Source organism: Castor canadensis, chromosome 11, assembly GCF_047511655.1.
Source record: "Castor canadensis chromosome 11, mCasCan1.hap1v2, whole genome shotgun sequence".
NCBI lineage: Eukaryota > Metazoa > Chordata > Mammalia > Rodentia > Castoridae > Castor > Castor canadensis.
Genome location: NC_133396.1, coordinates 100371295 through 100390708, shown reverse-complemented (window position 1 = coordinate 100390708; position 19414 = coordinate 100371295). Strand labels below are relative to the sequence as shown.

Below are 19414 nucleotides of genomic sequence, written 5' to 3'. Positions count from 1 at the left end.
CCAGAAAATAGTTATGATGTTAGTAATGTTATTTACCTTACAGTAAAGTGAGGATTAAACTGTATACTACATGCAGTGTGCTTAGCACAGAACCTGACACATTTAAAGTACTGAAATGTTAGCTATCTTCACTGTTATTTACTGAGAATGCATTTGCAAATATAACAGTCATACTACATTATTGAGTTATATTTAGTTTACAGCAAACTAAAACTCGGAAGCCTTCCATTTTCATTTCTCTTGGGTCACTATTAAATTGAATCTCTCACACCCTACACCTGTACAATTTGGTTTTTTTAAATACATTTTGCATTTATCTTTATTCAATTTCATATTTTTGTTTTGAAGTGAAATATTAATCATGCACAAGTATACATGAAATAATGCTAATGATTCACATTAAATGGGAGGAGCCTTTGTTCCCATTTCTTGGATATGGGACAGAAGTATGTCTCCCTTTTATCCCTGTTTTCCCTACTTTTATCCTGTTATACTAAATTCCTTTTCTAATAAACTTTTTTGGGAGGACTGGGGTTTGAACTCAGGGCTTCACACTTGCAAAGCAGGCACTCTACCACTTGAGCTATGTCTTCAGTCCATTTTGCTCTGGTTATTTTCATTCATTCATTCATTCGTTTACAGTACTGGGGTTTGAACTCAGGGTCTACACCTTGAGCCATTCCACCAGCCCTTTTTTGTGATGGGTTTTTTTGAACTGTTTGCCCATGCTGGCTTTGAACCATGATCCTCCTGATCTCTGCCTCCTGAGTAGTTTCTGGCACCCAGTTGCTCTAGTTATTTTGGAGGTAGAATCTCATGAACTATCTCTTGAACCTTGATCCTCCCAAGTGACTAGGATTACAGGTGTGAGCCACTAGTGCCAGCTTCAGTAGAGATTTTATTAAGAGATTTTCTCAGCAAAGAAAAAGAACAGCAGCTAAACAGTATATTGGATGAATGCAGGATAAGTATTTTTAATTAGCATACCTTATTAGCACATGGGAGTTTCATTGCGATAATTCCATAGATGTGTACGGTATACATTAAACAATTTCATTCTATTATATTCCCTTAAAACCCCACCACCACCACTATTTCAAACAGTGTTTGGTGGGTTTCATTATGCTATCTTTGTGTGTGTACTTCCATTCTCTTCACCCTCCAGTACCTTTCTCCTTTCCCCCTCCTTTCTCCTGCTCATCCCTCACCAGATAGCCCCCACTTTTGTATTTTGTGTAGATGGAAATGCTTATATGCCAATGGCAATAATCTAGTAAAGAGGAAGGTATTAGTGATGTGTGAAAAAGAGAGGGTAATTGCAGTACCGATGCTAGTGGAAGAAGAGATGGGATCTTGCACTCTGGTTGAACTTTAAAAGAAAGCAGAGCATATGTCTGCCATAAGAAGGGGGAAATATGTAGTACAGTTGGTATAGTAGGAGATGAGGGAAATTCAGTATGATTTCTTCTGTTCTTAGCACTGGAGGGTGCAGAGGAAAGAGGAAGTTTAGGCGATCTGAAGAAGGGGAGAAGTAGAGGTTGAAAAGGAACTACAGTGGTAAGTGCCTACTAGATACTTTGGATATAAATTTGAAGACATGCCAGTCAAACCAGTGTGAACTTCATGCCAGCTGTTTGACTGCAGGAATAGAGTAGGTGGTTAGTTGGTTTTGACTTTAGTTGGGGGTTATCTAAGCAAGTGAAGGAGGATGCCAAAGAGGTGTGCAAGGAAATGACTCAACTGGGACTGTGGTTCAGAGGTAGACGATTTGCCTAGGAAGCCTGAGGCCCTGGGTTCAATCCTCAGTACTGAAAAAAGGAAGAAATTGGGAATGACTTTTTATGTATTCTCTCTCTGTCCTCCACAGATTCTTTGTTTACAGTGCTAGGGTTTGAACTCAGTACCTCACCCTTGCTAGGCAGGCACTCTACCACTTGAGTTACTTCACCGGTCCTTTTTGTGTTGGGTATTTTTGAGATAGGATCTCACTATTTGCCCAGATTGGCTTCAAACCTTGGCTCTTCTGATCTCTGCCTCCTAAGTAACTAGAATTGTAGGCATGAGCCAGCAGGGGCCTGGCTTCTTTTTGCTAATATAAGCATTACAAGTATATATCCATGTTACCTTACTTCTTTCTTACCCAAAAGGTAACATACTACATTTTTTTCAGCTAATAATGTGTTTGGAGATCTTGCATGAGAACACCAAGAACTTCCTCATTCTTTTTTACAACTACATGATACTCTACTGTAAGCTTACAGTGCTGTTTATTTAACCAGTTCTGATTTTCATTCTGTTGCTAATATAGTAATGTGAATAAACACACATGGCTATCACTTGATATGGGTAGAGGTAGCTCATTTGTAGGATAAATCTACAGAAATGTGAATGCTAGATCAAAGTGTATACTCACTTATTATTTTGATTGATATTAACAAATTTGTCCTCCATAGAGGCAGTATCAGTTTGTAGTTTTATAATCTATTAGCAGGCCTATTTTCCCACAGTCTTGCCAAAAGACTGCTTTATCAGACATTTATATTTTTTGCCAGTCCATACCTAGTTTGGTTTTAATTTGCATATCTCTTATTATAAGTGAGCTGACCAAGCATCTCCCCAGTTTTAAAAATCCTTTGTTGCTGGGCTCTGGTGGCTCATGCCTGTAATCCTAGCTACTCAGGAGGCAGAGACCAGGAGGATTGCAGTTTGAAGCCAGCCTGGACAAAGTTTGAGAACCCCTATCTTGAAAAAAAAGCTTCACAAAAAAATGGCTGGTGGAGTGGCTCAAGGTGTAGGCCCTGAGTTCAAACTCTAGTACCACAAAAAAAAAAAAACTTTTTTTTTTGGGTGGGGGGTTTGTTTTGTTTTATGGTACTGGGGTTTGAACTCTGGGCTTCATGCTTACAAGCATGCCCTCTACCACTTAAGCCATGCCCCGAGTCCACTTTGCTCTGGTTACTTTGGAGATGGATGGGGTCACATGAACTATTTACCCAGGCTGGCCTCAAACCACAGTCCTCCCAATTTCAGCCTCCCAAATTGCTAGGATTACAGGTGTGCCCAGTTCTCACCTTTTCTTTTATGGTTTTGCAATTCTAAGTGGTAGTTAGAAATGTCCTCACTATTTTAAGGAAATGAAAGAATTCTTCTTAGTTTCCATTCTTACTTTCAACCTTTCATCCATTTCAAATGTATTATGTATGTTTTATTGACCCCATCTATCTATTCATGTTGTTTTAATTAATTACAATTTATCCCCTATTTTATTTTTTGGTGGTACTGGGGTTTGAACTCAGGGCCTCACACTTCATAGGCAGGCACTCTAGCAGCCCTCTGATCTATTTTAATAACTTGTTAGACCTCCTTCCACATTGATACTTTCTGAAGACTTATTTGCTACCCTTATTTTCAACTTAACCTTTTTCTTTTCTTTTTTTTTTTTGCAGCACTGGGGTTTGAACTCAGGGCATCATGCTTGCTAAGCAGGTGCTCTACCACTTGAGCCACTCCACCAGCCCTTTTTTGTGTTAGGTATTTTTGAGATAGAGTCTCACAAACTGTTGGCCTGGGGCTGGCTTCAAACTTCGATCTTCCTGATCTCTACCTCTCAAGTAGCTAGAATTACAGGGGTGAGTCACCAGTGCCTGGCTGATTCATATTCTCTTTAGAGTCTCTGGCTATGAACTCAACCTAAATTTTCTTTGACTTTTAAAAGTCTGCTTTCCTATAATCTACTTCTTCTAATGGTTCTTCTAACGTGATATGTCCTTCCACATTTTGGTTAATATGAATTCCAAGAAGCATGGTCTACTTTTCCCATACAAACCTAACCAAAGTGAAGCTGGTATAGTTGTACAAATATGAGACAGGATAATAAGGTAGGAAGCATCACTAGAGATAAAGAGGGATACAGTGGGAAAAGGATCTACCCAGGAGGAAGCCTAGCAGTTCTAAATTGGTATATACATCTAATACACAGCCTCCAAGTATATAAAGTAAAACTGAGGGCCAGGCACCGTGGCTCATGCCTGCAATTCCAGATACTTGGGAGGTAGAGAGCAGAAGGATCATGGTTTGAGGACAGCCCAGGCAAAAAAAATTAGTGCGATCCCTAGTTCAACAAAAAAACTGAGCATGGTGGTGCATCCCAGCAAGGTCGGAGAATCAGGATGGATCTTGGTCTATAACAGCTCCAGGCCAAAAGAAAAACCACCTGGTGTGAGCACCAACCAGTGGCTCACACTATAATCCTAGCTATTCAGAAGGCAGAGATATCAGGAGGATCATGGTTCGAAGCCAGCCTGGGCAAATACTTTGTGAGACCCTATCTTGAAAAACCTTTCATAAAAATAGGACTGGTTGAGTGGATCCTGATGAAGACCCTGAGTTCAAGCCCCAGTACTGCAAATAAATAAATAAACAAATAAAGCAAAAAGAGCTGGGGGTGTGGCTTAAAGTGCCAGTTTACCAAGCATAAGGCCCTGAGTTCAAACTCCAGTACCACCAAGTTAAATGAATAAATAAAGTAAAACTGACAGAAACTAAAAAGAGAAATAGGACATGGCTCAAGTGGTAGAGTGCCTGCCTAGCAAGTACCACACCCTAAGTTCAAACCCCAGCACTGCCAAAAAAGAGAGAGAGAAGTGGACAAATTCAAACCATAGTGAGAGATTTAAACATGCCTCTTTAAATAGCTGGTAGACAAAAATAGATAGATAGATAGATAGATAGATAGATAGATAGATAGATAGATAGATTTGAACAACAGAGCTAATAAGCTGATAATTACCACATTTAAAACACTGAACCCCAACATACAAAATGTACCCTTTTCAGGTGTTCATAGACCATTAACAAGTATCGGCCACTAAGCAAGTCTCAACACGTTTGAGATTATTCAAATCATCCACTACATTTTCTGTCTATAGTGCTGGTTAAAAGAGTGCATTCATTTTGTAAAAAGCCTATGAAGCTGCACACTTGCTAAATATATTAAATATTCCCTTTTTTATGACATACTTCACTGCCAGTCATAAGTGTTCTTCCACTTCTGCCTTCTTGTATTATGTATACCTGTGTACACCTCTGCAGAGCCGTACGTTGTGTATGACAGGTGCTTTACAGGTATTGAACTCTTACAATAATTCAAGGAGCTGGGCCTTATAGCTCCCATATTACAAATAATGGAAGTGGCGGGGGGACTGGAGGAGTGGCTCAAGTGGTACTGCACCTACATAGAAAGCATGAGGCTCTGAGTTCAAACCCCAGTACCACCAAAAAAGAAAAAAAAAAGGCAAATAATGAAAGTGAGAGTTGAAATAGTTACAAATGCCTTGTGGCAACCATTCAGTCATCATGCACTCCTGACTCAATCTTTCTCTTTCCATGATAAAACACTACTACTCAGAAGTACCTCCTGTACTTCAGGTTCTGTTTTCATGGTTAGTCACATAACAATAAAATACATAGCCCCTCTCCTTTTCTTTCTTTCGTTTGTTTGGTTTTGTTTTTGAGACAAGGTCTCACAATGCAGCCCAGGTTGGATTCAAACTTGAAACAGTCTCTCCTCAATCTATCAAGAATACCTGGCTAGTTCCTCTCCTTAAAGAGCTCCGTATGCCAGTAATACAAGTTATAATAGCGTGTGATAAGTGCTACAGTGGAGGTGTGTGCTTTAGCTAATGTTTTACATCTTGTGTCCTTTATGGAAAGCAGTTATATAATCTTATCTGCTATTTTTCTCTCTTCTCCTTGAGTTTAAAAACCCTTGTGATGAGAACAGCAAAACTCCTGCCAAATACATTCTTCTAATTCTTGTGAAATTAGGAGGGTACAAAGAACTGGAAGCTTCCCAAGCAGAGGAAATGACGAGTGAAGGCCAGGGTCAGAGGAGAGTAGAGTCTGCTTAAGACACGAAGGAAAAGAGCCTCATGGGAACAGGAAGTGAAGGGAAGTTAGGAAAGGTAAAGTAGCACCAAATCTGGACCACAGATTGCTCAAATAGCCGGCCAGGCATGTGCTCTAGTCACCAGGCAACAAGGACCTATTGTAAATTATCAACTCTGACCGATAAGATAAAAATATTATTTTAAGATTGGACAGGCAGTGATGCTTCCGAAAGGCTGAAATTAGAAGATTCTGGACCGGGCACTAGTGACTCACGCCTGTAATCCTAGCTATTCAGGAGGCAGAGATCAGGAGGTTGGGGTTTGAAGCCTCAAGGTTCGAATGCAAACAGAGACCTTATACAAAATATGCAACACAAAACTACTAAACAACTGGCAGAATGGCTCAAGTGGTAGAGCACCTGCCTACCAAGCATGAGGCATGGAGTTCAAACCCCAGTACTGCCAAAAAAAAAAAAGAAGATTCTGAAGGTCAGAAGGCTAGTGAGGGTCAACAGAAACCTTCCCAAGAACTCATGTTCAAGACTCTGGAGGCAAGAAAATGAAAGCTAGAGTCTGCCTTAAAGGCACTCAAAAGACAGAGAAATGAACAACAAAAATATAGTGTAACAAACATGATGACACAGGCATATGGTAAACACAAACCTGGGATAGATAAAGTAGGATGAAAGCAGGGAGTTCTAGTCAGTATGGAAAGGAAGGCAGAAGGCAAGGGAAGTCCATAGAGCTGGCAAAGCCACACCTGCCAAACTAGCCAGCTATGAGGAAAGGGAAAGAGAACTTTAAAAGGGCAAGGTAATGGATTGGAACAGCCTATAAGGGTTATGAACCAAACAGTTAATGAGGGAGAAAGAGGAATGTTCTCTCAGCAATTATCAAACCAAAGGTCATGGTTATGTAGCAACCCAGGTCAGTTCACTCTAGGATTTTCTCTAACCTCAGCTCTAAAGGTGAAGGAAGAAAAAGACGTTAGCAAGCCAGGAAGGGAGCTAGAAAACTAATTTATGGTGATAGAAGAAAGTGGATGTAGAAGCCAGGTATAGTGGTTCATGTCTATAATCCCAGCACTCAGAAGGATGAGACAGGTGGAGTGCAAGGCCAGCCTGGCCTACATAGTGAGATCCTGTCTCAAAGAGAGAGACCAAGACAGAGTGGATTACATGCATTGTGGTAAGGTGAGATTGAGCAGCCCTTGGTGTGGAACAGTAAACTGGTTCCTTCTACTTGGAGGTCATGCAGAGAGCATCACTTCTGAAGAGAGAACTGCACATTAGCCACAGAGCCACCCCGGCATCACATGGTGGCTGAAAAAGGACCAAATGAATGATCTTTGAGATCCAATATTAGGTGGAGACAGGGGTTTTCAAGCTGGAAGTTATCATTCCTGACAGGTATCCATTTGAACCTCCAAAGACCAGACTTCTGGCTCTAACCTGTCATCCAAACATTGATTCTGCTGGGAGGATTTGACTAGATGCTCTCAAATTGCCACCAAAAGGGGCCTAGAGAGCATCCCTTCACATCACTACTGTGTTGACCTCTATTCAGCCACTCGTGAGAACCCAACCCCGACGATCCTGATCATGACCACTAAACCAGTCTTCCTCAAGAAGCCAGACAGTAGACAGAGAAGTGTGCCAGGCAGAAACAGAGGGCCAATGAGGAACGGGTGCTTGACAATTTACCAGAGGTCAGTGACTCGACGTACACAACTCAGTACAGAAAAGGAAGTCTAGCTAGGAAACAGAGAAAAGCAACTTCGCCCTCACGTTCAGGGATTTCGTCCTGATTCATCTCAGTTTATATTTTTTGACAAGGTGGTTTCATTTGCTTAACTTTAGCAAATGTTTTCCTTTGGATTTTTGTTTGTTAGTTGTTTTTGTGGGACTGGGGTTTGAACCCAGGGCTTGAGACTGAGTCACAACTTCAATCTCTTTTCTTTGTATTTGATGTAATTATAATTTTTGTATCCTGTGAAAAACGCTATATATTTATGTATTCTACTCTTCAATGATTTTTTTGGGGGGGAGCAGTACTGGTGTTTGAATTCTTTTGAGTGTAGTTTATTTATCTTGTGCATATGTATTTTTAAACCTCTTTAACCTGAAAAATAAATATTCACTTAATGATGAATAAAAAGAAAAGAAAAATCCTTGAGATTTTCAGTGTTCTAGGTCTTATTTAGGAATGTGACTGTAAGTGCAAATACTCAAAACTTGGTGAACCAAAGTCAGGCGTGGTGGTGCACACCTGCACTCAGCACTCTTTTTTTTTTAAGCAGTACTTGAGGTTTCAATTCAGAGCCTCACGCTTGCTAGGCTATCACCTGAACCACTCTGCCAGCCCAATCCCAGCACTTTTGAGAAGCTAAGGCAGGAGGATCACAAAGTGGAGGCCAATCTGGACAACACAGCAAGACAGAAAAACAAATAAACAAAAACAAACACTTAAGAACTGTATTTTTATTGCAGACAAATTATGTACTAGTAATCATAAAGAAATGTTCTAATCTATGATGAAGACCAAGGGAGTGGAAAAAAAAAAAAAAGAAGAACTAGAACATTTAAGACTTAAAATTAAGAGAGAGCCGGGTGCTGGCTGGTGGCTTACTCCTATAATCCTAGCTACTCAGGAGGCAGAGATCAGGAGGATCACAATTCGAAGCTAGCCTGGGCAAAAGTTTGAGAGACCCTGTCTGGACAAAACCCATCACAAAAAAAGCACTGGTGGAGTGGCTCAAGGTATAGACTCTGAGTTCAAACCCCAGTACCAAATTAGACCCCCAAAGAAGCATCTGAGACCCAAAGGGATTTGGTTATTTGGGGAAAAGGAACTGACACCTATACTCTTTGCCAGGCCCTGGACCATGTCCTCACATATTTCAGCTTTATCCCCAGACCCAAAAATGTCTGGCTCAACTCATTAGCCCAGGGAGGAAGTGGTATAGCTCTGTGATATGATGGAAAAGCTGAAGAGCACAGGAGATTGGGAGAGTTTATAAAGGGTAGACTGTGAGAAAAAAGATGTCGGGGGGCTGGCTGCAGTCCAGAAGGTAGAGGGAAAAGGAGGAAAAAGAGAAAAAAGCCAGGAATGCAGGAAAGGTCTGAAAGAAGTTCTTCAGAAATTTGGAACATCAGAAAATTGCATCCATATCTGACGCAACCTTCTCTTTGACGGATAAAGGAATTAAAAAAAACTTGTTTTTTTGAGATGATCTCTTTATGTAGCATTGGCTGGCCTTGAACTCACAATCCCCTGCTTCAGCTCCAAAGTTCTGGGATTACTTTGAGGTATGCTGCCCAGCAGGAATAAAATTTTAAAAAAATTAAATTTAAGAAGTGAAAACTTGGGCTGGTGGAGTGGCTCAAGTGGTAGAGCACCTGCCTGACAAGTATAACTCAGTTCAAACCCCAGTACCGCCAAAGGTAAAAAAAAAAAAAAAAAAAAACGGAAGTCACCTGTAATCCTAGCTTTTCAGGAGGCAGTGATCAGTAGGATCACAGTTCAAAGCCAGCTCTGGCAAATAGTTCCATGAGACCCTATCTCGAAAAACCCTTCACAAAAATGGGGCTGATGGAGTGACTCAAGGTGAAGGCCCTGAGTTCAAGTCCCGGTACTGCAAAAAAAATGTGTATATATATATATATATATATATATATATACACACACAATATATATACACATTTTAATTTAAAATGCCTCAAAGGGTATACACCTCTAGCATCATGCTAGAGGCAAGTTATATGCCTACTGCAAAGTGTTTTCCTTAGTTTCAGTAAAATGTTCTTTTAAAATTAATTTATGTATTATAAAAAGATGGGGTTTCACTATGTTGCTTTGGCCTCAAATTTTCGATCTTCCTGCCTCAGCCTCCTGAGTAGCTGGGATTAGAGGTGTGTGGCACATGTGTCTTAAATGCTTTTGTTTGTTTGGTGGTACTGGAGTTCAAACTCAGGGCCTCAAGCTTGCTAGGCAATAGCTCTACCACTGAGACATGCCCCCTGCCCTTTTTGCTTTTAGTTTTTCAAATAGGGTCTCTCAGTTCTGCCCAAACTGGCCTTGGACCATGATCCTACTACCTCTATATCCCAAGAAGTTGGGATTAAAGGTATGTACCACCATACCCAGTTTGTTGTTTTGTTTTAGGGTATTTTTTTTGGTACTGGGGTTTGAACTCAGGGCCTACACCTTGAGCCACTCCACCTGGCCTTTTTTGTGGTGGGTTTTTTTTTGACCAGACTGGCCTCAAGTCACCGTCCTCTTGATCACTGCCTCCTGAGTGGCTAGGATTACAGTCTTGAGCCACTGGCGCCCAGCTATTGTTTTTGTTTTGAGGTTAGGGTTGAGATGTAGGTCTAGAGCAAAGCTAGGTAAACTTTTTCTGAAAGGGACAGTTAGTAGAAATTTTAGGCTTTGAAGGACACGTAGTCACTATCCCAAATTTTCTACCCTTTTTGCACAAAAGTAGACATGACACTATATAAAGGAGTGATCAGGACAGCATGGACCCCAGGCTCCACCTGGCAGTACTGGAGTTTGAACTCAGGATCTCAGGCTTGCTAGATAGGCATTCTACCCTTGAGACACTTCCCAGCCCTTTTTCTGTGCTGTGTATTTTTTAGATAGAGTCTCTTGAACTACTTACCAGGGCTGGCCTTGAACCTGGATCCTCCTGATCTCTGCTTCCTGAGTAGCTAGGATTACAGGCACGAGCCACCGGTGCCTGTCATGATTGTTTTTTGAGATGGGTCTCATTGTGTTGATCAGGTAGACCGCAAAATCCTGAGCTCGAGACATAAGGCTGCACCAGCCTTCCACATAGCTGGGACTATAGGCATAGGCTCCCATCCCCAGGCCCAAACTTTTTATGAGCTACTACATGATTCTGATATGCATCCTGTGCCAAAAACAATTGTTGTAGAATGACAATTGTGGTTTCTAAGGAAACTGCTAGAATCAGAGGGCAGGGGGGATGACTGCTGGAAGGATAAATGATCCAGGGCTGAACTGAGGTCTAGATTAACATCAGAACCACTTTTGGTACGCCTGACAAATCAAGTGCTTCCAATACTTTGATTAAACGCTCTTTATTGGATGCTTTTGTGTGCAAAATGCTATAAGGAGTTATCCAGCAAGTCAACCCCTTCATCATTCTTAGTTAAGGTGGACATGAGGGACCCAGGCATTCAAGTCACTTTCTATCTAACCCTCTTTCTCCAACCATTCTTTATAGGCCCCAGCGTAGTTTCGAGCTCTGTGGAGAAAAAGAGCGGTGAGGAAAGGGCACGTCCAGTAGGCAGTCCCCAATCCGGTCCCAGCTAGTAAGTCACACCTTGCCCGTACCCTGTGTATCCAAGGCCCAGGGCCAGCTGCGTGGCCTGGAAGCCCCTCTTGCCCATCTGACAGAAGAAAACAAGATTCTCATCTTCCAGCTTTGGCTTCTCAGCAGAGTACAAAGTTTGGAAAGCATCTGGGTCCATCTTCAGGGCACTTTCCAACTCAGACACTGGGAGAGGATAAAATGGTGAGCTAGCCGGAGTGCTCTGAGGTTCAAAAATTGGAAGAGCTACGTCCTCCTGGTAGTGCACCAAATCTCCAGGGCGGGAGGAGGACCTCCCACCCCCATCCAACCTCAAGAACAAGCGGCCTCCTCGTGCTGGAAGTCAGCCAAACAATGCAAGCCACTTCCCGAGTCCCAAGGAAGCTGCAGAGGAAGGAGCAGGTGGACTTGGGCATCTACCCTCAGGGAGGTCAAGTATAAAGAAGCTGGTCTGCCCCTCTCCTCACAGCCTGTTGTCCCCTCAAACTGGATAGGCCAGTTCCATTGCCAGGATCCGCCTCCGGTCAGCCCTTCCTTCTCTAGGGAAGCTGAACAGTGGCTTGAAGGAATGTAGAGCTACCCCCGACCCCCCCTCCCCCCGTAACCAGTGCCTTCCCCCAGCCACCCCAAAGGAGGTCGTATTAGCTAAGATCATCGGGCATTGTCTCTACTCCACACGGGGACAACCCTCTCAATCCCGTACCAGGGATGTTGAGCGCCCCAGGGATGGTCCCAGCTGCCGCCTCCTCGCGAGATCGCACATCGAAGAGACGGACCCGACCCGAGGCTAGGAGCGAGCGGAGTTCAGGGAGCAAGATGGTGGGAGCTGAGGAAAAGGGCATGACAGCCTTAGAGGAGGGGGACTACGAAACACTGCTACCCCTGACCCCCCTCACCTGGCAGCGATCTAAGCCGGTGGGACGGCGCAGGAGGGCCTCAGCCACGCCCCTCCGCTCCTCCTTCCACCCAGGGGGTCTCCACCCCAACCCAGCCACTTGTGGACCAGCCAGACTGCATCCCAGGTCTCGCTCTCAGATACCTCCAGTCATGGTTCGCGCAGCGATTTTGAGTCGCAGGAATGCAGCCCCAACTCGCCCCATCCGCGTCTGCAGCATCTCGCCCTCCCTCCCTGAGCCGCAACCGGAACCGGAAGCGAAGGCCCCGCCTCCGCACAGCCCCCACAGCACCTGTTGGTGGTGCTTCCAACACCAGCCCACAGAAGAAACCCTTGTGATTGCCCAGGATAGGCCGGAAACAACACCCAGGTTTAGCACAGGTATCAGGACTACAGGTAATGAGTATAAGAGCAGCACCCCACCCTAATGCTGGCCCAGCCCTTCTTGGTCAAAGGGTAATGTGCCCTCTCCCTTCTGCCAGGGAGCTCACAAAAGTAATAAAAATAGACAACTGTGGCTCTGAACAATTTTATCTTTAAAAAAAAAAAAAAGTAAAAGAAAAGAAAGAAAAAAAGAACCCCCCCCCCCATAAGGGGAAAGGCCCCAAGTGGGCCCCTGCCTATTGTTCTCCCTGGCTTCAGAGACTTCTGCATAGGCCTCAGCTGCTTGCTGACCTGACTCCTCTTCGTGGGATAGCAGCTACTGCTAAGCATCCTACCCCACTTCTTGATTAAACCTGCTTTCCAGAGTGGTCAGTGCACATCTGAACCTCAGCTCCAGAGGAAGGAAGAACCAATGACAGACCCAGAGTCCTAGAGCAAGCCAGAGTACCACCTGTCAGCAGATCCCTCTGCCGGGCACTCTAAGCAAGCACAGGGCAGGCCCCCCAGTTTAGTGTGTCCAGTATCCATCATGGAGTCAGCACATGCATTGTGCAAGAGGAGCACAAGAGCCCAAGGGCTGCAAGGTGGGGGGTGGGCAGGGCTGTCAGTGCATGTCCACACTGTGTGTTTCACACCACTGCAGGCTGCCACACCACAGGGCCTCAGTTCAAAGACAGGCATTCCTAACTCCCCTCAGTCCTAAGCCAGAGTGGGCAGTGAAGGAAAGATGTGCTGTTGCTCCTGGGTTATCTGCAGTTCTCAGGCCCAACATCCCTGAATCCTCAGTTAGTTGCTGTCATTCTTGATGACGACCTCTAATCCATGGTGCCGCAACTGAGCTCGTAGCAGCAGATTCTTGTTTTTAAGATCTTCCACCTGACATGGGAAGGAAGCAGTAAGACAAATGAGTAGAAAAGTTGGCACTGCCAAGCCCCTGAACTTAGTCACACATCCACTGGTAAGGAGGAAAATATGAAGTGCTCTCTAAGGAGTACCAAACTGGGTCAGTGGCTACCGGGTTGTCAAGGGGCCTGTACTGGGTTAGGAGTCTGACCTGTTGCCGAAGGACATCATTGTCCAGCTGCAGTTGGTCTAGCCCCTGCAGTTCTTCAGACAAACGGTGGTTACTCTGCCGAAGCTCCTGGATATAATCACAGGCTTTGGATAGAATTCCACCTTTACTCTGCAAGACAAAGTCAGCAAAAAGAGGACTATGATTTAAGACAGCCAGCTTGCTTTCTACAAACACATTCACACTGTGGACCTCATTTTCCCCTCTGGATGGTGATATAGCATCTCCCAAGGATACAGTAACCTCAGAGATGTGCAAAGACTACTGCCATGTGCTCCACTCTCTACCATTTCTGGAAACAACACCAGGAGACAGAAATCAGGCTTCCTTCCCACCACCAGGGTCTTTCTGTGACCTGGCCTGACTTGGTGCTCTCCATAGAGCAGTCTGGGATGATCTTGGACAGTTGCACGATCCAGTTGTTGATCTTGTCTCTGCGGCGGCGCTCCACTGTGGGGCAAAGTGGAGGACAGGTGACTTGGTGAAAACTCACCACTGGCCCCAGGGTAAAATGACTAGCCCTTCTTCCCTCACACACTATTACTATCCTCAATCCTACTACTAGCTCCTGGCTTCACACCTGAATGGCACCTACCTTCATTATGCTGAGCCCTGCGTTTCTCATCCCGAGTTGTCCGGGGAGCCTCTGACTTCCTAATAACAGCACCCAGGGTGCCCAGAGTGACAGAAGGAGAAAAAAAATAATAATAATAAGAGTTTAGGGTGAGGAATTACATAAGATGTAGCAAGTATTAAGATCGCTCATGATAACTGAGAAGAAACAAGGGTCACTCACGGGGAATAAGGGTGGGTCCTGGGGGCAATTGAGCGCTGGCTCCCTCCCTGCAATACTTCTTGTGGTGACATCATCACAAAGAATTGACCTGTGAAGATGTGGGGTGGATTCTATCAGGACTGGGGACTAGGAACCTTGCCAAGGTCCTGGGACCCTTCTCTGAAAAGAACACGCTCTCTTCTACTAGTAGGGCAGCCCCAGACTCACTGTGTCCCCAGATCTTAGGAATCACTAAAGGTCATGAACTAAGGCCCACTGCCCCCAGCCATGTCCCACAGCCTAGCCCCTCCAGCTAGCATCCTCATGCAATATCTCACCAGTGCTGGGAGGAGTTGCCTGCCCCAGTAGTGCCTCTGAGCCCTGGGTGGTAACGACAGCAGCTGTACTCCCTGATGTGGTGCCCCCTGCCCCATCTCCCACTGCAGTGCTGGGGAAGTAGGTATAGTGTGTCTCAGCAGCTGTTCCCTCTGTGTCAACTGCATCATCACTGGTGAAAGCACCCTGAATCACTGCCTAGGAAAGGGAACAAGAAAACAGACTCAGATACTTCTCCCCACTGTAGCACTCTGCAGCTTTAAGGGAAGAAGAAACATGTAGAAAGAGAAAGCCTAATGCCTTGGGTCAAGGCAACCTGAGATGTTGCCTGAGATTATTGCTCCTAGTCTCACCCCCATCCTATTGGTTCCCCTCTTCCTCTTATTGCTCAGAACTCTATCTAGTCCCCTCCTCAGCCCATACCCTTGTACCTGAGTCATGGATTGAGTGGCAGGATAGCCACTGATGGCGCCAGTGCCCTCACTCTGGCCATCCAGTTGCCCCTCAGACACCTGGATCACCCTGTACATCACCTAGAAGCAGAGAGGAATGGGGAGGGATGGGAAGGGAAAGACAGAAGAAAAGGATTAAGTGCTGGGAATCCTAGGGCCCCTTATAAAGCTTCCCTTGAATTGGGTCCCAAAACAAGAGTCCTTCAGACACAGAGCCAGCCATTCTCCCTTCTTTCCCCATACTGAGGTTTCAGCATACCCCATCCCACACCAATCTCTTCTATTAGCCCCCCACCCCGCCCCAACAGTCCCCATTTTCACTTCATCCTCCAGGCCAGGTCGCCCAAGACATGTTCCATTACCTCCCTCAATCCCAACCCCAGGTAACACCTGCAGCCACCTGGCCCCCTCCCTTACCTGGCCCCCATTCTCAGTTCGGAAGACGTACTTGACGTTGGGGTCAGGGAAGGTGGCAGCTGACTGGATGCTGGCAATAGCCACACTGGTTGGGTCCTCCCCAGTAGCCACTGCACCTTAAAAGAACCAAGGAAAGGTCTGTGACTTAAGTGCCTTTCTTCCTCTGCTCACATGCACATTATTTATAAGAAGTATGGTGCACAGGAGATGAACCAGTCAAGGAGGGAGTCCTTCAGGGGTTTTTGATCTTGGTCCTGGTTTTAACACTCACCTTCCTGAATCTGCACTGTCCCCTCTTCCGTTTCAGCTGATTTCTGCTGCCTGTATGTGGCAAAAGGTGAAAAGGAAGAATATAGGAAGATGTAAATGAGAAGCTCAACTGGACAGTAGTAACATATAGTTCCCAAACTCGTTGCCATTCCCAGCAGATGTTGAGTTAGGTTAGAATAACAACAACTAATATTTACTGAGTGTTCATCATGTACCTAAGCACTAAGCTATATGCACTTAATATGCAATATCTTATTTAATACTAATAACAGGTAGGTAGCACTATTTCCATTTTATAGATCACTTACACAGCTGGTAAGTGATGGAGCTGGAACTTGGAATTCAGGTCAGCCTGATTCCAGAACCAGCACTCTTAATCATTTTGCATTCTCCCAAGCCTCCCCTCCTCTTCACCCCAGACCCTACCCCTGCTTCACTCACCCCTTCATCTCTCTGTGAGGGGGCACATCCGAGGAACTGGTCCTTTTGTGGAGGTCTTCGTATCTCCTGACTCACAGACCTGAGAGCTAGGTCCTTGTAGAAACCAAGGAGTTTGCAGTGAGTCTAGGGAACTGGACAGTTTCCCTGGTTCTAGAACCTGGCTCCATGAAGACATAGTCAGGAAAGTAACCCAGTCATCTAGAGGGGACAATCAGCTTCCCCCATCCTGATGCTGAGGACTGGCCTACAATGACTGAAAAAACACCTCTACAAATAGTTCTTTGCCCCTCCATTATCACTCCAACTGCTGGTGCACGAGGGATAATTATACTAGAAATCCGAGAAACAACATATTTTTGGATGAATTATTATTACAGCTATTATGGATTACTGATAAAGCTATTATGATCTGCCATGACAGCAGCTTCATGGGGATAAGGAAGGGTCATGTTTAGACCACCACTAGCAATAAAACACAGGGTCATGGATACTTTTTTTTTAATTAATTTATGGTTTTTTTGGTGGAATTGGGATTTGACCTCAGGGCCTTCTGTTTGCTAAGCAGGCATTCTTATCACTTGAGCCAGACCTTTTTGTGTTGGGATTTTTCCAGATATGATCTGGTGAACTATTTGCCTGGGGCTGGCATCTCTGCCTCCTGAGTAGCTAGGATTACAGGTGTGAGCCACCAGGGCCTAGCTTTAAAGCATTTTCTGGTTTTTCTGTCTTTGACAGGGTTTTGTTTTGTTTTTTTCTGTCTTTGACACTGGAGTTTGAACTTAGGGCCTCACACTTGCTAGGCAGGTGATCCACTATTTGAACCACTCCACCAGCCCGACACTAATGCTTCTTCCAACTTCTCAAACACAGACACAAGAAATTTCTGTTCTCAAATCTAGGAAGGGAAAACCTGAAGCCCATCGCCAATAGAACACCATTCCAAACCCCAAAACCTTGACTTGGCCCTTGGGCACCAAGGGCTCTTGTTTGAGGTATCCATATTTATAAGTCTCTGTTAAGAGACCCCTAAAGCCAAAGAGCATCATATTCAAGCCCTCTTTATTTTATTCATCAAGCTTTCCTATAGAGCAACATAGTTGCTAAAAATGTTGCCATGACAACTCCAAATCAACTGAGCCTCAGGAGGAAGGAAAAAAATTTTAGGCTCAGGGTTCCAAAGGAGAAAATACAAGGAGGGAGTAATCTATCTACAAGGTGCCTGCCTTGGGACCCTGACACCCAGCCAGAGAACAGGAAAAACAAAGGGCTGAGCAGACAGATGCCTCCAGAAAGAAGCAAGTACACAGTACAAAGCAGTAAAATAATCCCAACACCGCAAGGGACAATCATTTTGTAAATTCTCCACACACAAACCTTTCCTAGCTAAGGAAAATCTTTAGCAGATAAGCCTTGGAAAGCCCGTGACCAAGTAAAATGGTAACAACAACAACAAAAAGGAACTGAAAGTGAAACTATCCGTAGGAAGTAACGCTGCAGGGAGATCCCAGTCCCCAGGAGGAAGTAGCACCAGTGTTTTGGGACCACCTAGGTTTCCATCCTAAACCTAAAGAGGAAGTGCCTCTCCACGGCTTGCTGCGCTGCCAGCAGGAGGAGGCAATGAAAGACAGGGCAAGACGCAGCAGAGGCAGCTCTATAGCCCACAGCTGTCAGCCGGAGACAGCCTCGAGGACATCCAGCAACGGGGTCAGACTATTTACTCAAATCTTAGTTGGACATCCGGAAGCATTTCCTGAGCATTTAAGAATATGAGACACGGAAATCAGGATTGGATGTTGTGGTTTACACGCTCAAGCAAAGACGGCCCAGCAAGCGCCCTTGCTAAGTCTGGACACAAAGGGGGGGGGAATCTAGTGCCAAAGGAATTCAGACACCTAGATCTTGCCTGAGAACGATGCGTATTTCTGCAGGCCCACCAACCAGCAGGCGCTTACAGAGCTGGGCACCCGCCAGACGCCAGCCCGGGAGCCCGCGCCGTGACCCTGTCAGCCCCGCTGCGCTCGCCCCGGCGCCCCAGCTGCTCCGCGAAGGAAGCAGGAAAGGACGCCTGGGGCTCGGGGGCCTCCGTGCCCGCAACCTCGGCCCGCTGCAGACCAGCACAGGAGGGCGGGGACGCGAGCGCTCCGGCACGGAGAGCGAGTTCGGCCCACAAAGCCGGGTGGGAGATAAAGAACCAGGCACGGCCCCCACCCCCAAAACAAAGGCTTCCTATCCAAGAGTTCCCTAACCTGAAAAACTGAAACAAAACCAAAGCTGCCCCGCCTTGCCTGCCCACCTTGTGTTCACACTCCTGCCGGATCCTACACTCACCGGGCCAAGGCCGCTTCAGCTGCCGATTTTCCCCGACAGCGTTCTCCCTCTTCGGAGCGGGATAGCGCCATAGACAGCTGCTCATGCGCACTCCCAGGCTGCGGCCATGTTGGTGAGGGGCGGAAGTGTCTCTTCTATCTGCCCCGCCCACCCAGCCTCTGAGCCGCCCCACTTCCGTTCGCCCCATCTTGATAAAGGCTGAAGGATGCATGCGTAGGTGTACGGATTCCTACTGGGGCGGAAAACAAGCAGTAGTCTGGAGGGTGTTGCTCAGGTCCTAACCACTTTCCGCAAGAACTGGAGACAACTGATTCATTCCATCTTGCGCTAGGCCTGACCTTTTTAGTTACACAAAAAGGGAATTGGCCAGCTGAGATCAGGGGAATAACAGCAGGCATGAGCGCCATCTTTAACAAGGGCTCTTTGGAAGCCATCTTGAATCAGGGCATCTTTTTGAAGAGTTTCCAAGTGGAGATTGGGATATATCCGGGCATACGTACATCTGGGTATATTCCTTTGTATTAGCATCAGTAATTACTGGCTCAGACCCCAGAGCTTCCAGTTTTGAGGCTTACACTTTCTGTGAGAAGAATCTTGATTCCTGTTCTCATTCAGGGTATGCTCAATGTATTTGGGAGTCAGGTGGTATTATAACAATTCAGACTCGGGGCCATTCAAACCATGGTTTAAAACCCACCTCTGAAGCCTGGCATCCGTGACTCACCCTTGTAATCCCAGCTACTCAGGAGGCAGAGATCAGGAGGATTGTGGTTGGAAGCCAGCCTGGGCAAATAGTTCTCAAGACCCTATCCCAAAAA

The 19414-nt window shown here is 45.4% G+C and overlaps 2 protein-coding genes, 1 non-coding gene and 1 pseudogene across 9 annotated transcripts; 2 read left to right on the top strand and 2 right to left on the bottom strand.

Moving 5' to 3' along the window:
• Positions 1 to 5200: 5200 nt before the first annotated feature.
• Positions 5201 to 7646, top strand: LOC141413643 (ubiquitin-conjugating enzyme E2 T pseudogene; annotated as a pseudogene).
• Positions 6281 to 6353, top strand: Trnag-acc (transfer RNA glycine (anticodon ACC)). The gene has a single exon. It is a non-coding gene; the product is annotated as a tRNA-Gly (tRNA).
• A 3331-nt stretch (positions 7647 to 10977) lies between the features above and the next one.
• On the bottom strand, positions 10978 to 12545 carry Tstd1 (thiosulfate sulfurtransferase like domain containing 1). The gene is made up of 4 exons (XM_020174349.2): positions 12266 to 12545; positions 11930 to 12052; positions 11250 to 11412; positions 10978 to 11160 (listed from the first exon to the last, which is right to left on the bottom strand). The coding sequence occupies exons 1-4, from the start codon at positions 12339 to 12341 to the stop codon at positions 11109 to 11111; spliced, it is 414 nt and encodes a 137-aa protein (XP_020029938.2). The 5' UTR covers positions 12342 to 12545; the 3' UTR covers positions 10978 to 11108.
• A 116-nt stretch (positions 12546 to 12661) lies between these two features.
• On the bottom strand, positions 12662 to 18755 carry Usf1 (upstream transcription factor 1). Of its 7 annotated transcripts, none has more exons than XM_020174344.2 (11): positions 18597 to 18755; positions 16269 to 16361; positions 15829 to 15878; positions 15558 to 15673; positions 15120 to 15221; positions 14691 to 14886; positions 14374 to 14461; positions 14173 to 14231; positions 13933 to 14027; positions 13560 to 13688; positions 12662 to 13381 (listed from the first exon to the last, which is right to left on the bottom strand). In XM_020174344.2, the coding sequence occupies exons 2-11, from the start codon at positions 16274 to 16276 to the stop codon at positions 13292 to 13294; spliced, it is 933 nt and encodes a 310-aa protein (XP_020029933.1). In that variant the 5' UTR covers positions 16277 to 16361; positions 18597 to 18755; the 3' UTR covers positions 12662 to 13291. The 7 variants fall into 7 exon arrangements, with proteins under 7 accessions (XP_020029933.1, XP_020029935.1, XP_073903786.1 ...); XM_020174346.2 differs by having other exon boundaries at positions 15558 to 15667; XM_074047685.1 differs by having other exon boundaries at positions 18562 to 18712.
• Between the last annotated feature and the right edge of the window lie 659 nt (positions 18756 to 19414).

What these genes read in the sequence shown, in the direction of transcription:
- Tstd1 (XM_020174349.2), bottom strand. Translation starts at nt 12,341, where the DNA reads ATGCTGCAGACGCGGATGGGGCGAGTTGGGGCTGCATTCCTGCGACTC. An exon ending in TGCGCGAACCATGACTGGAG is followed by an intron (nt 12,053 to 12,265) that starts GTATCTGAGAGC and finishes CCTTTTCCTCAG; the next exon opens with CTCCCACCATCTTGCTCCCT. An exon ending in TGGGGCGCTCAACATCCCTG is followed by an intron (nt 11,413 to 11,929) that starts GTACGGGATTGA and finishes ATCCTCTCCCAG; the next exon opens with TGTCTGAGTTGGAAAGTGCC.
- Usf1 (XM_020174341.2), bottom strand. Translation starts at nt 18,667, where the DNA reads ATGGCGCTATCCCGCTCCGAAGAGGGAGAACGCTGTCGGGGAAAATCG. An exon ending in GCTGAAGCGGCCTTGGCCCG is followed by an intron (nt 15,879 to 18,596) that starts GTGAGTGTAGGA and finishes TGCCACATACAG; the next exon opens with GCAGCAGAAATCAGCTGAAA. An exon ending in GACAGTGCAGATTCAGGAAG is followed by an intron (nt 15,674 to 15,828) that starts GTGAGTGTTAAA and finishes GGTTCTTTTAAG; the next exon opens with GTGCAGTGGCTACTGGGGAG.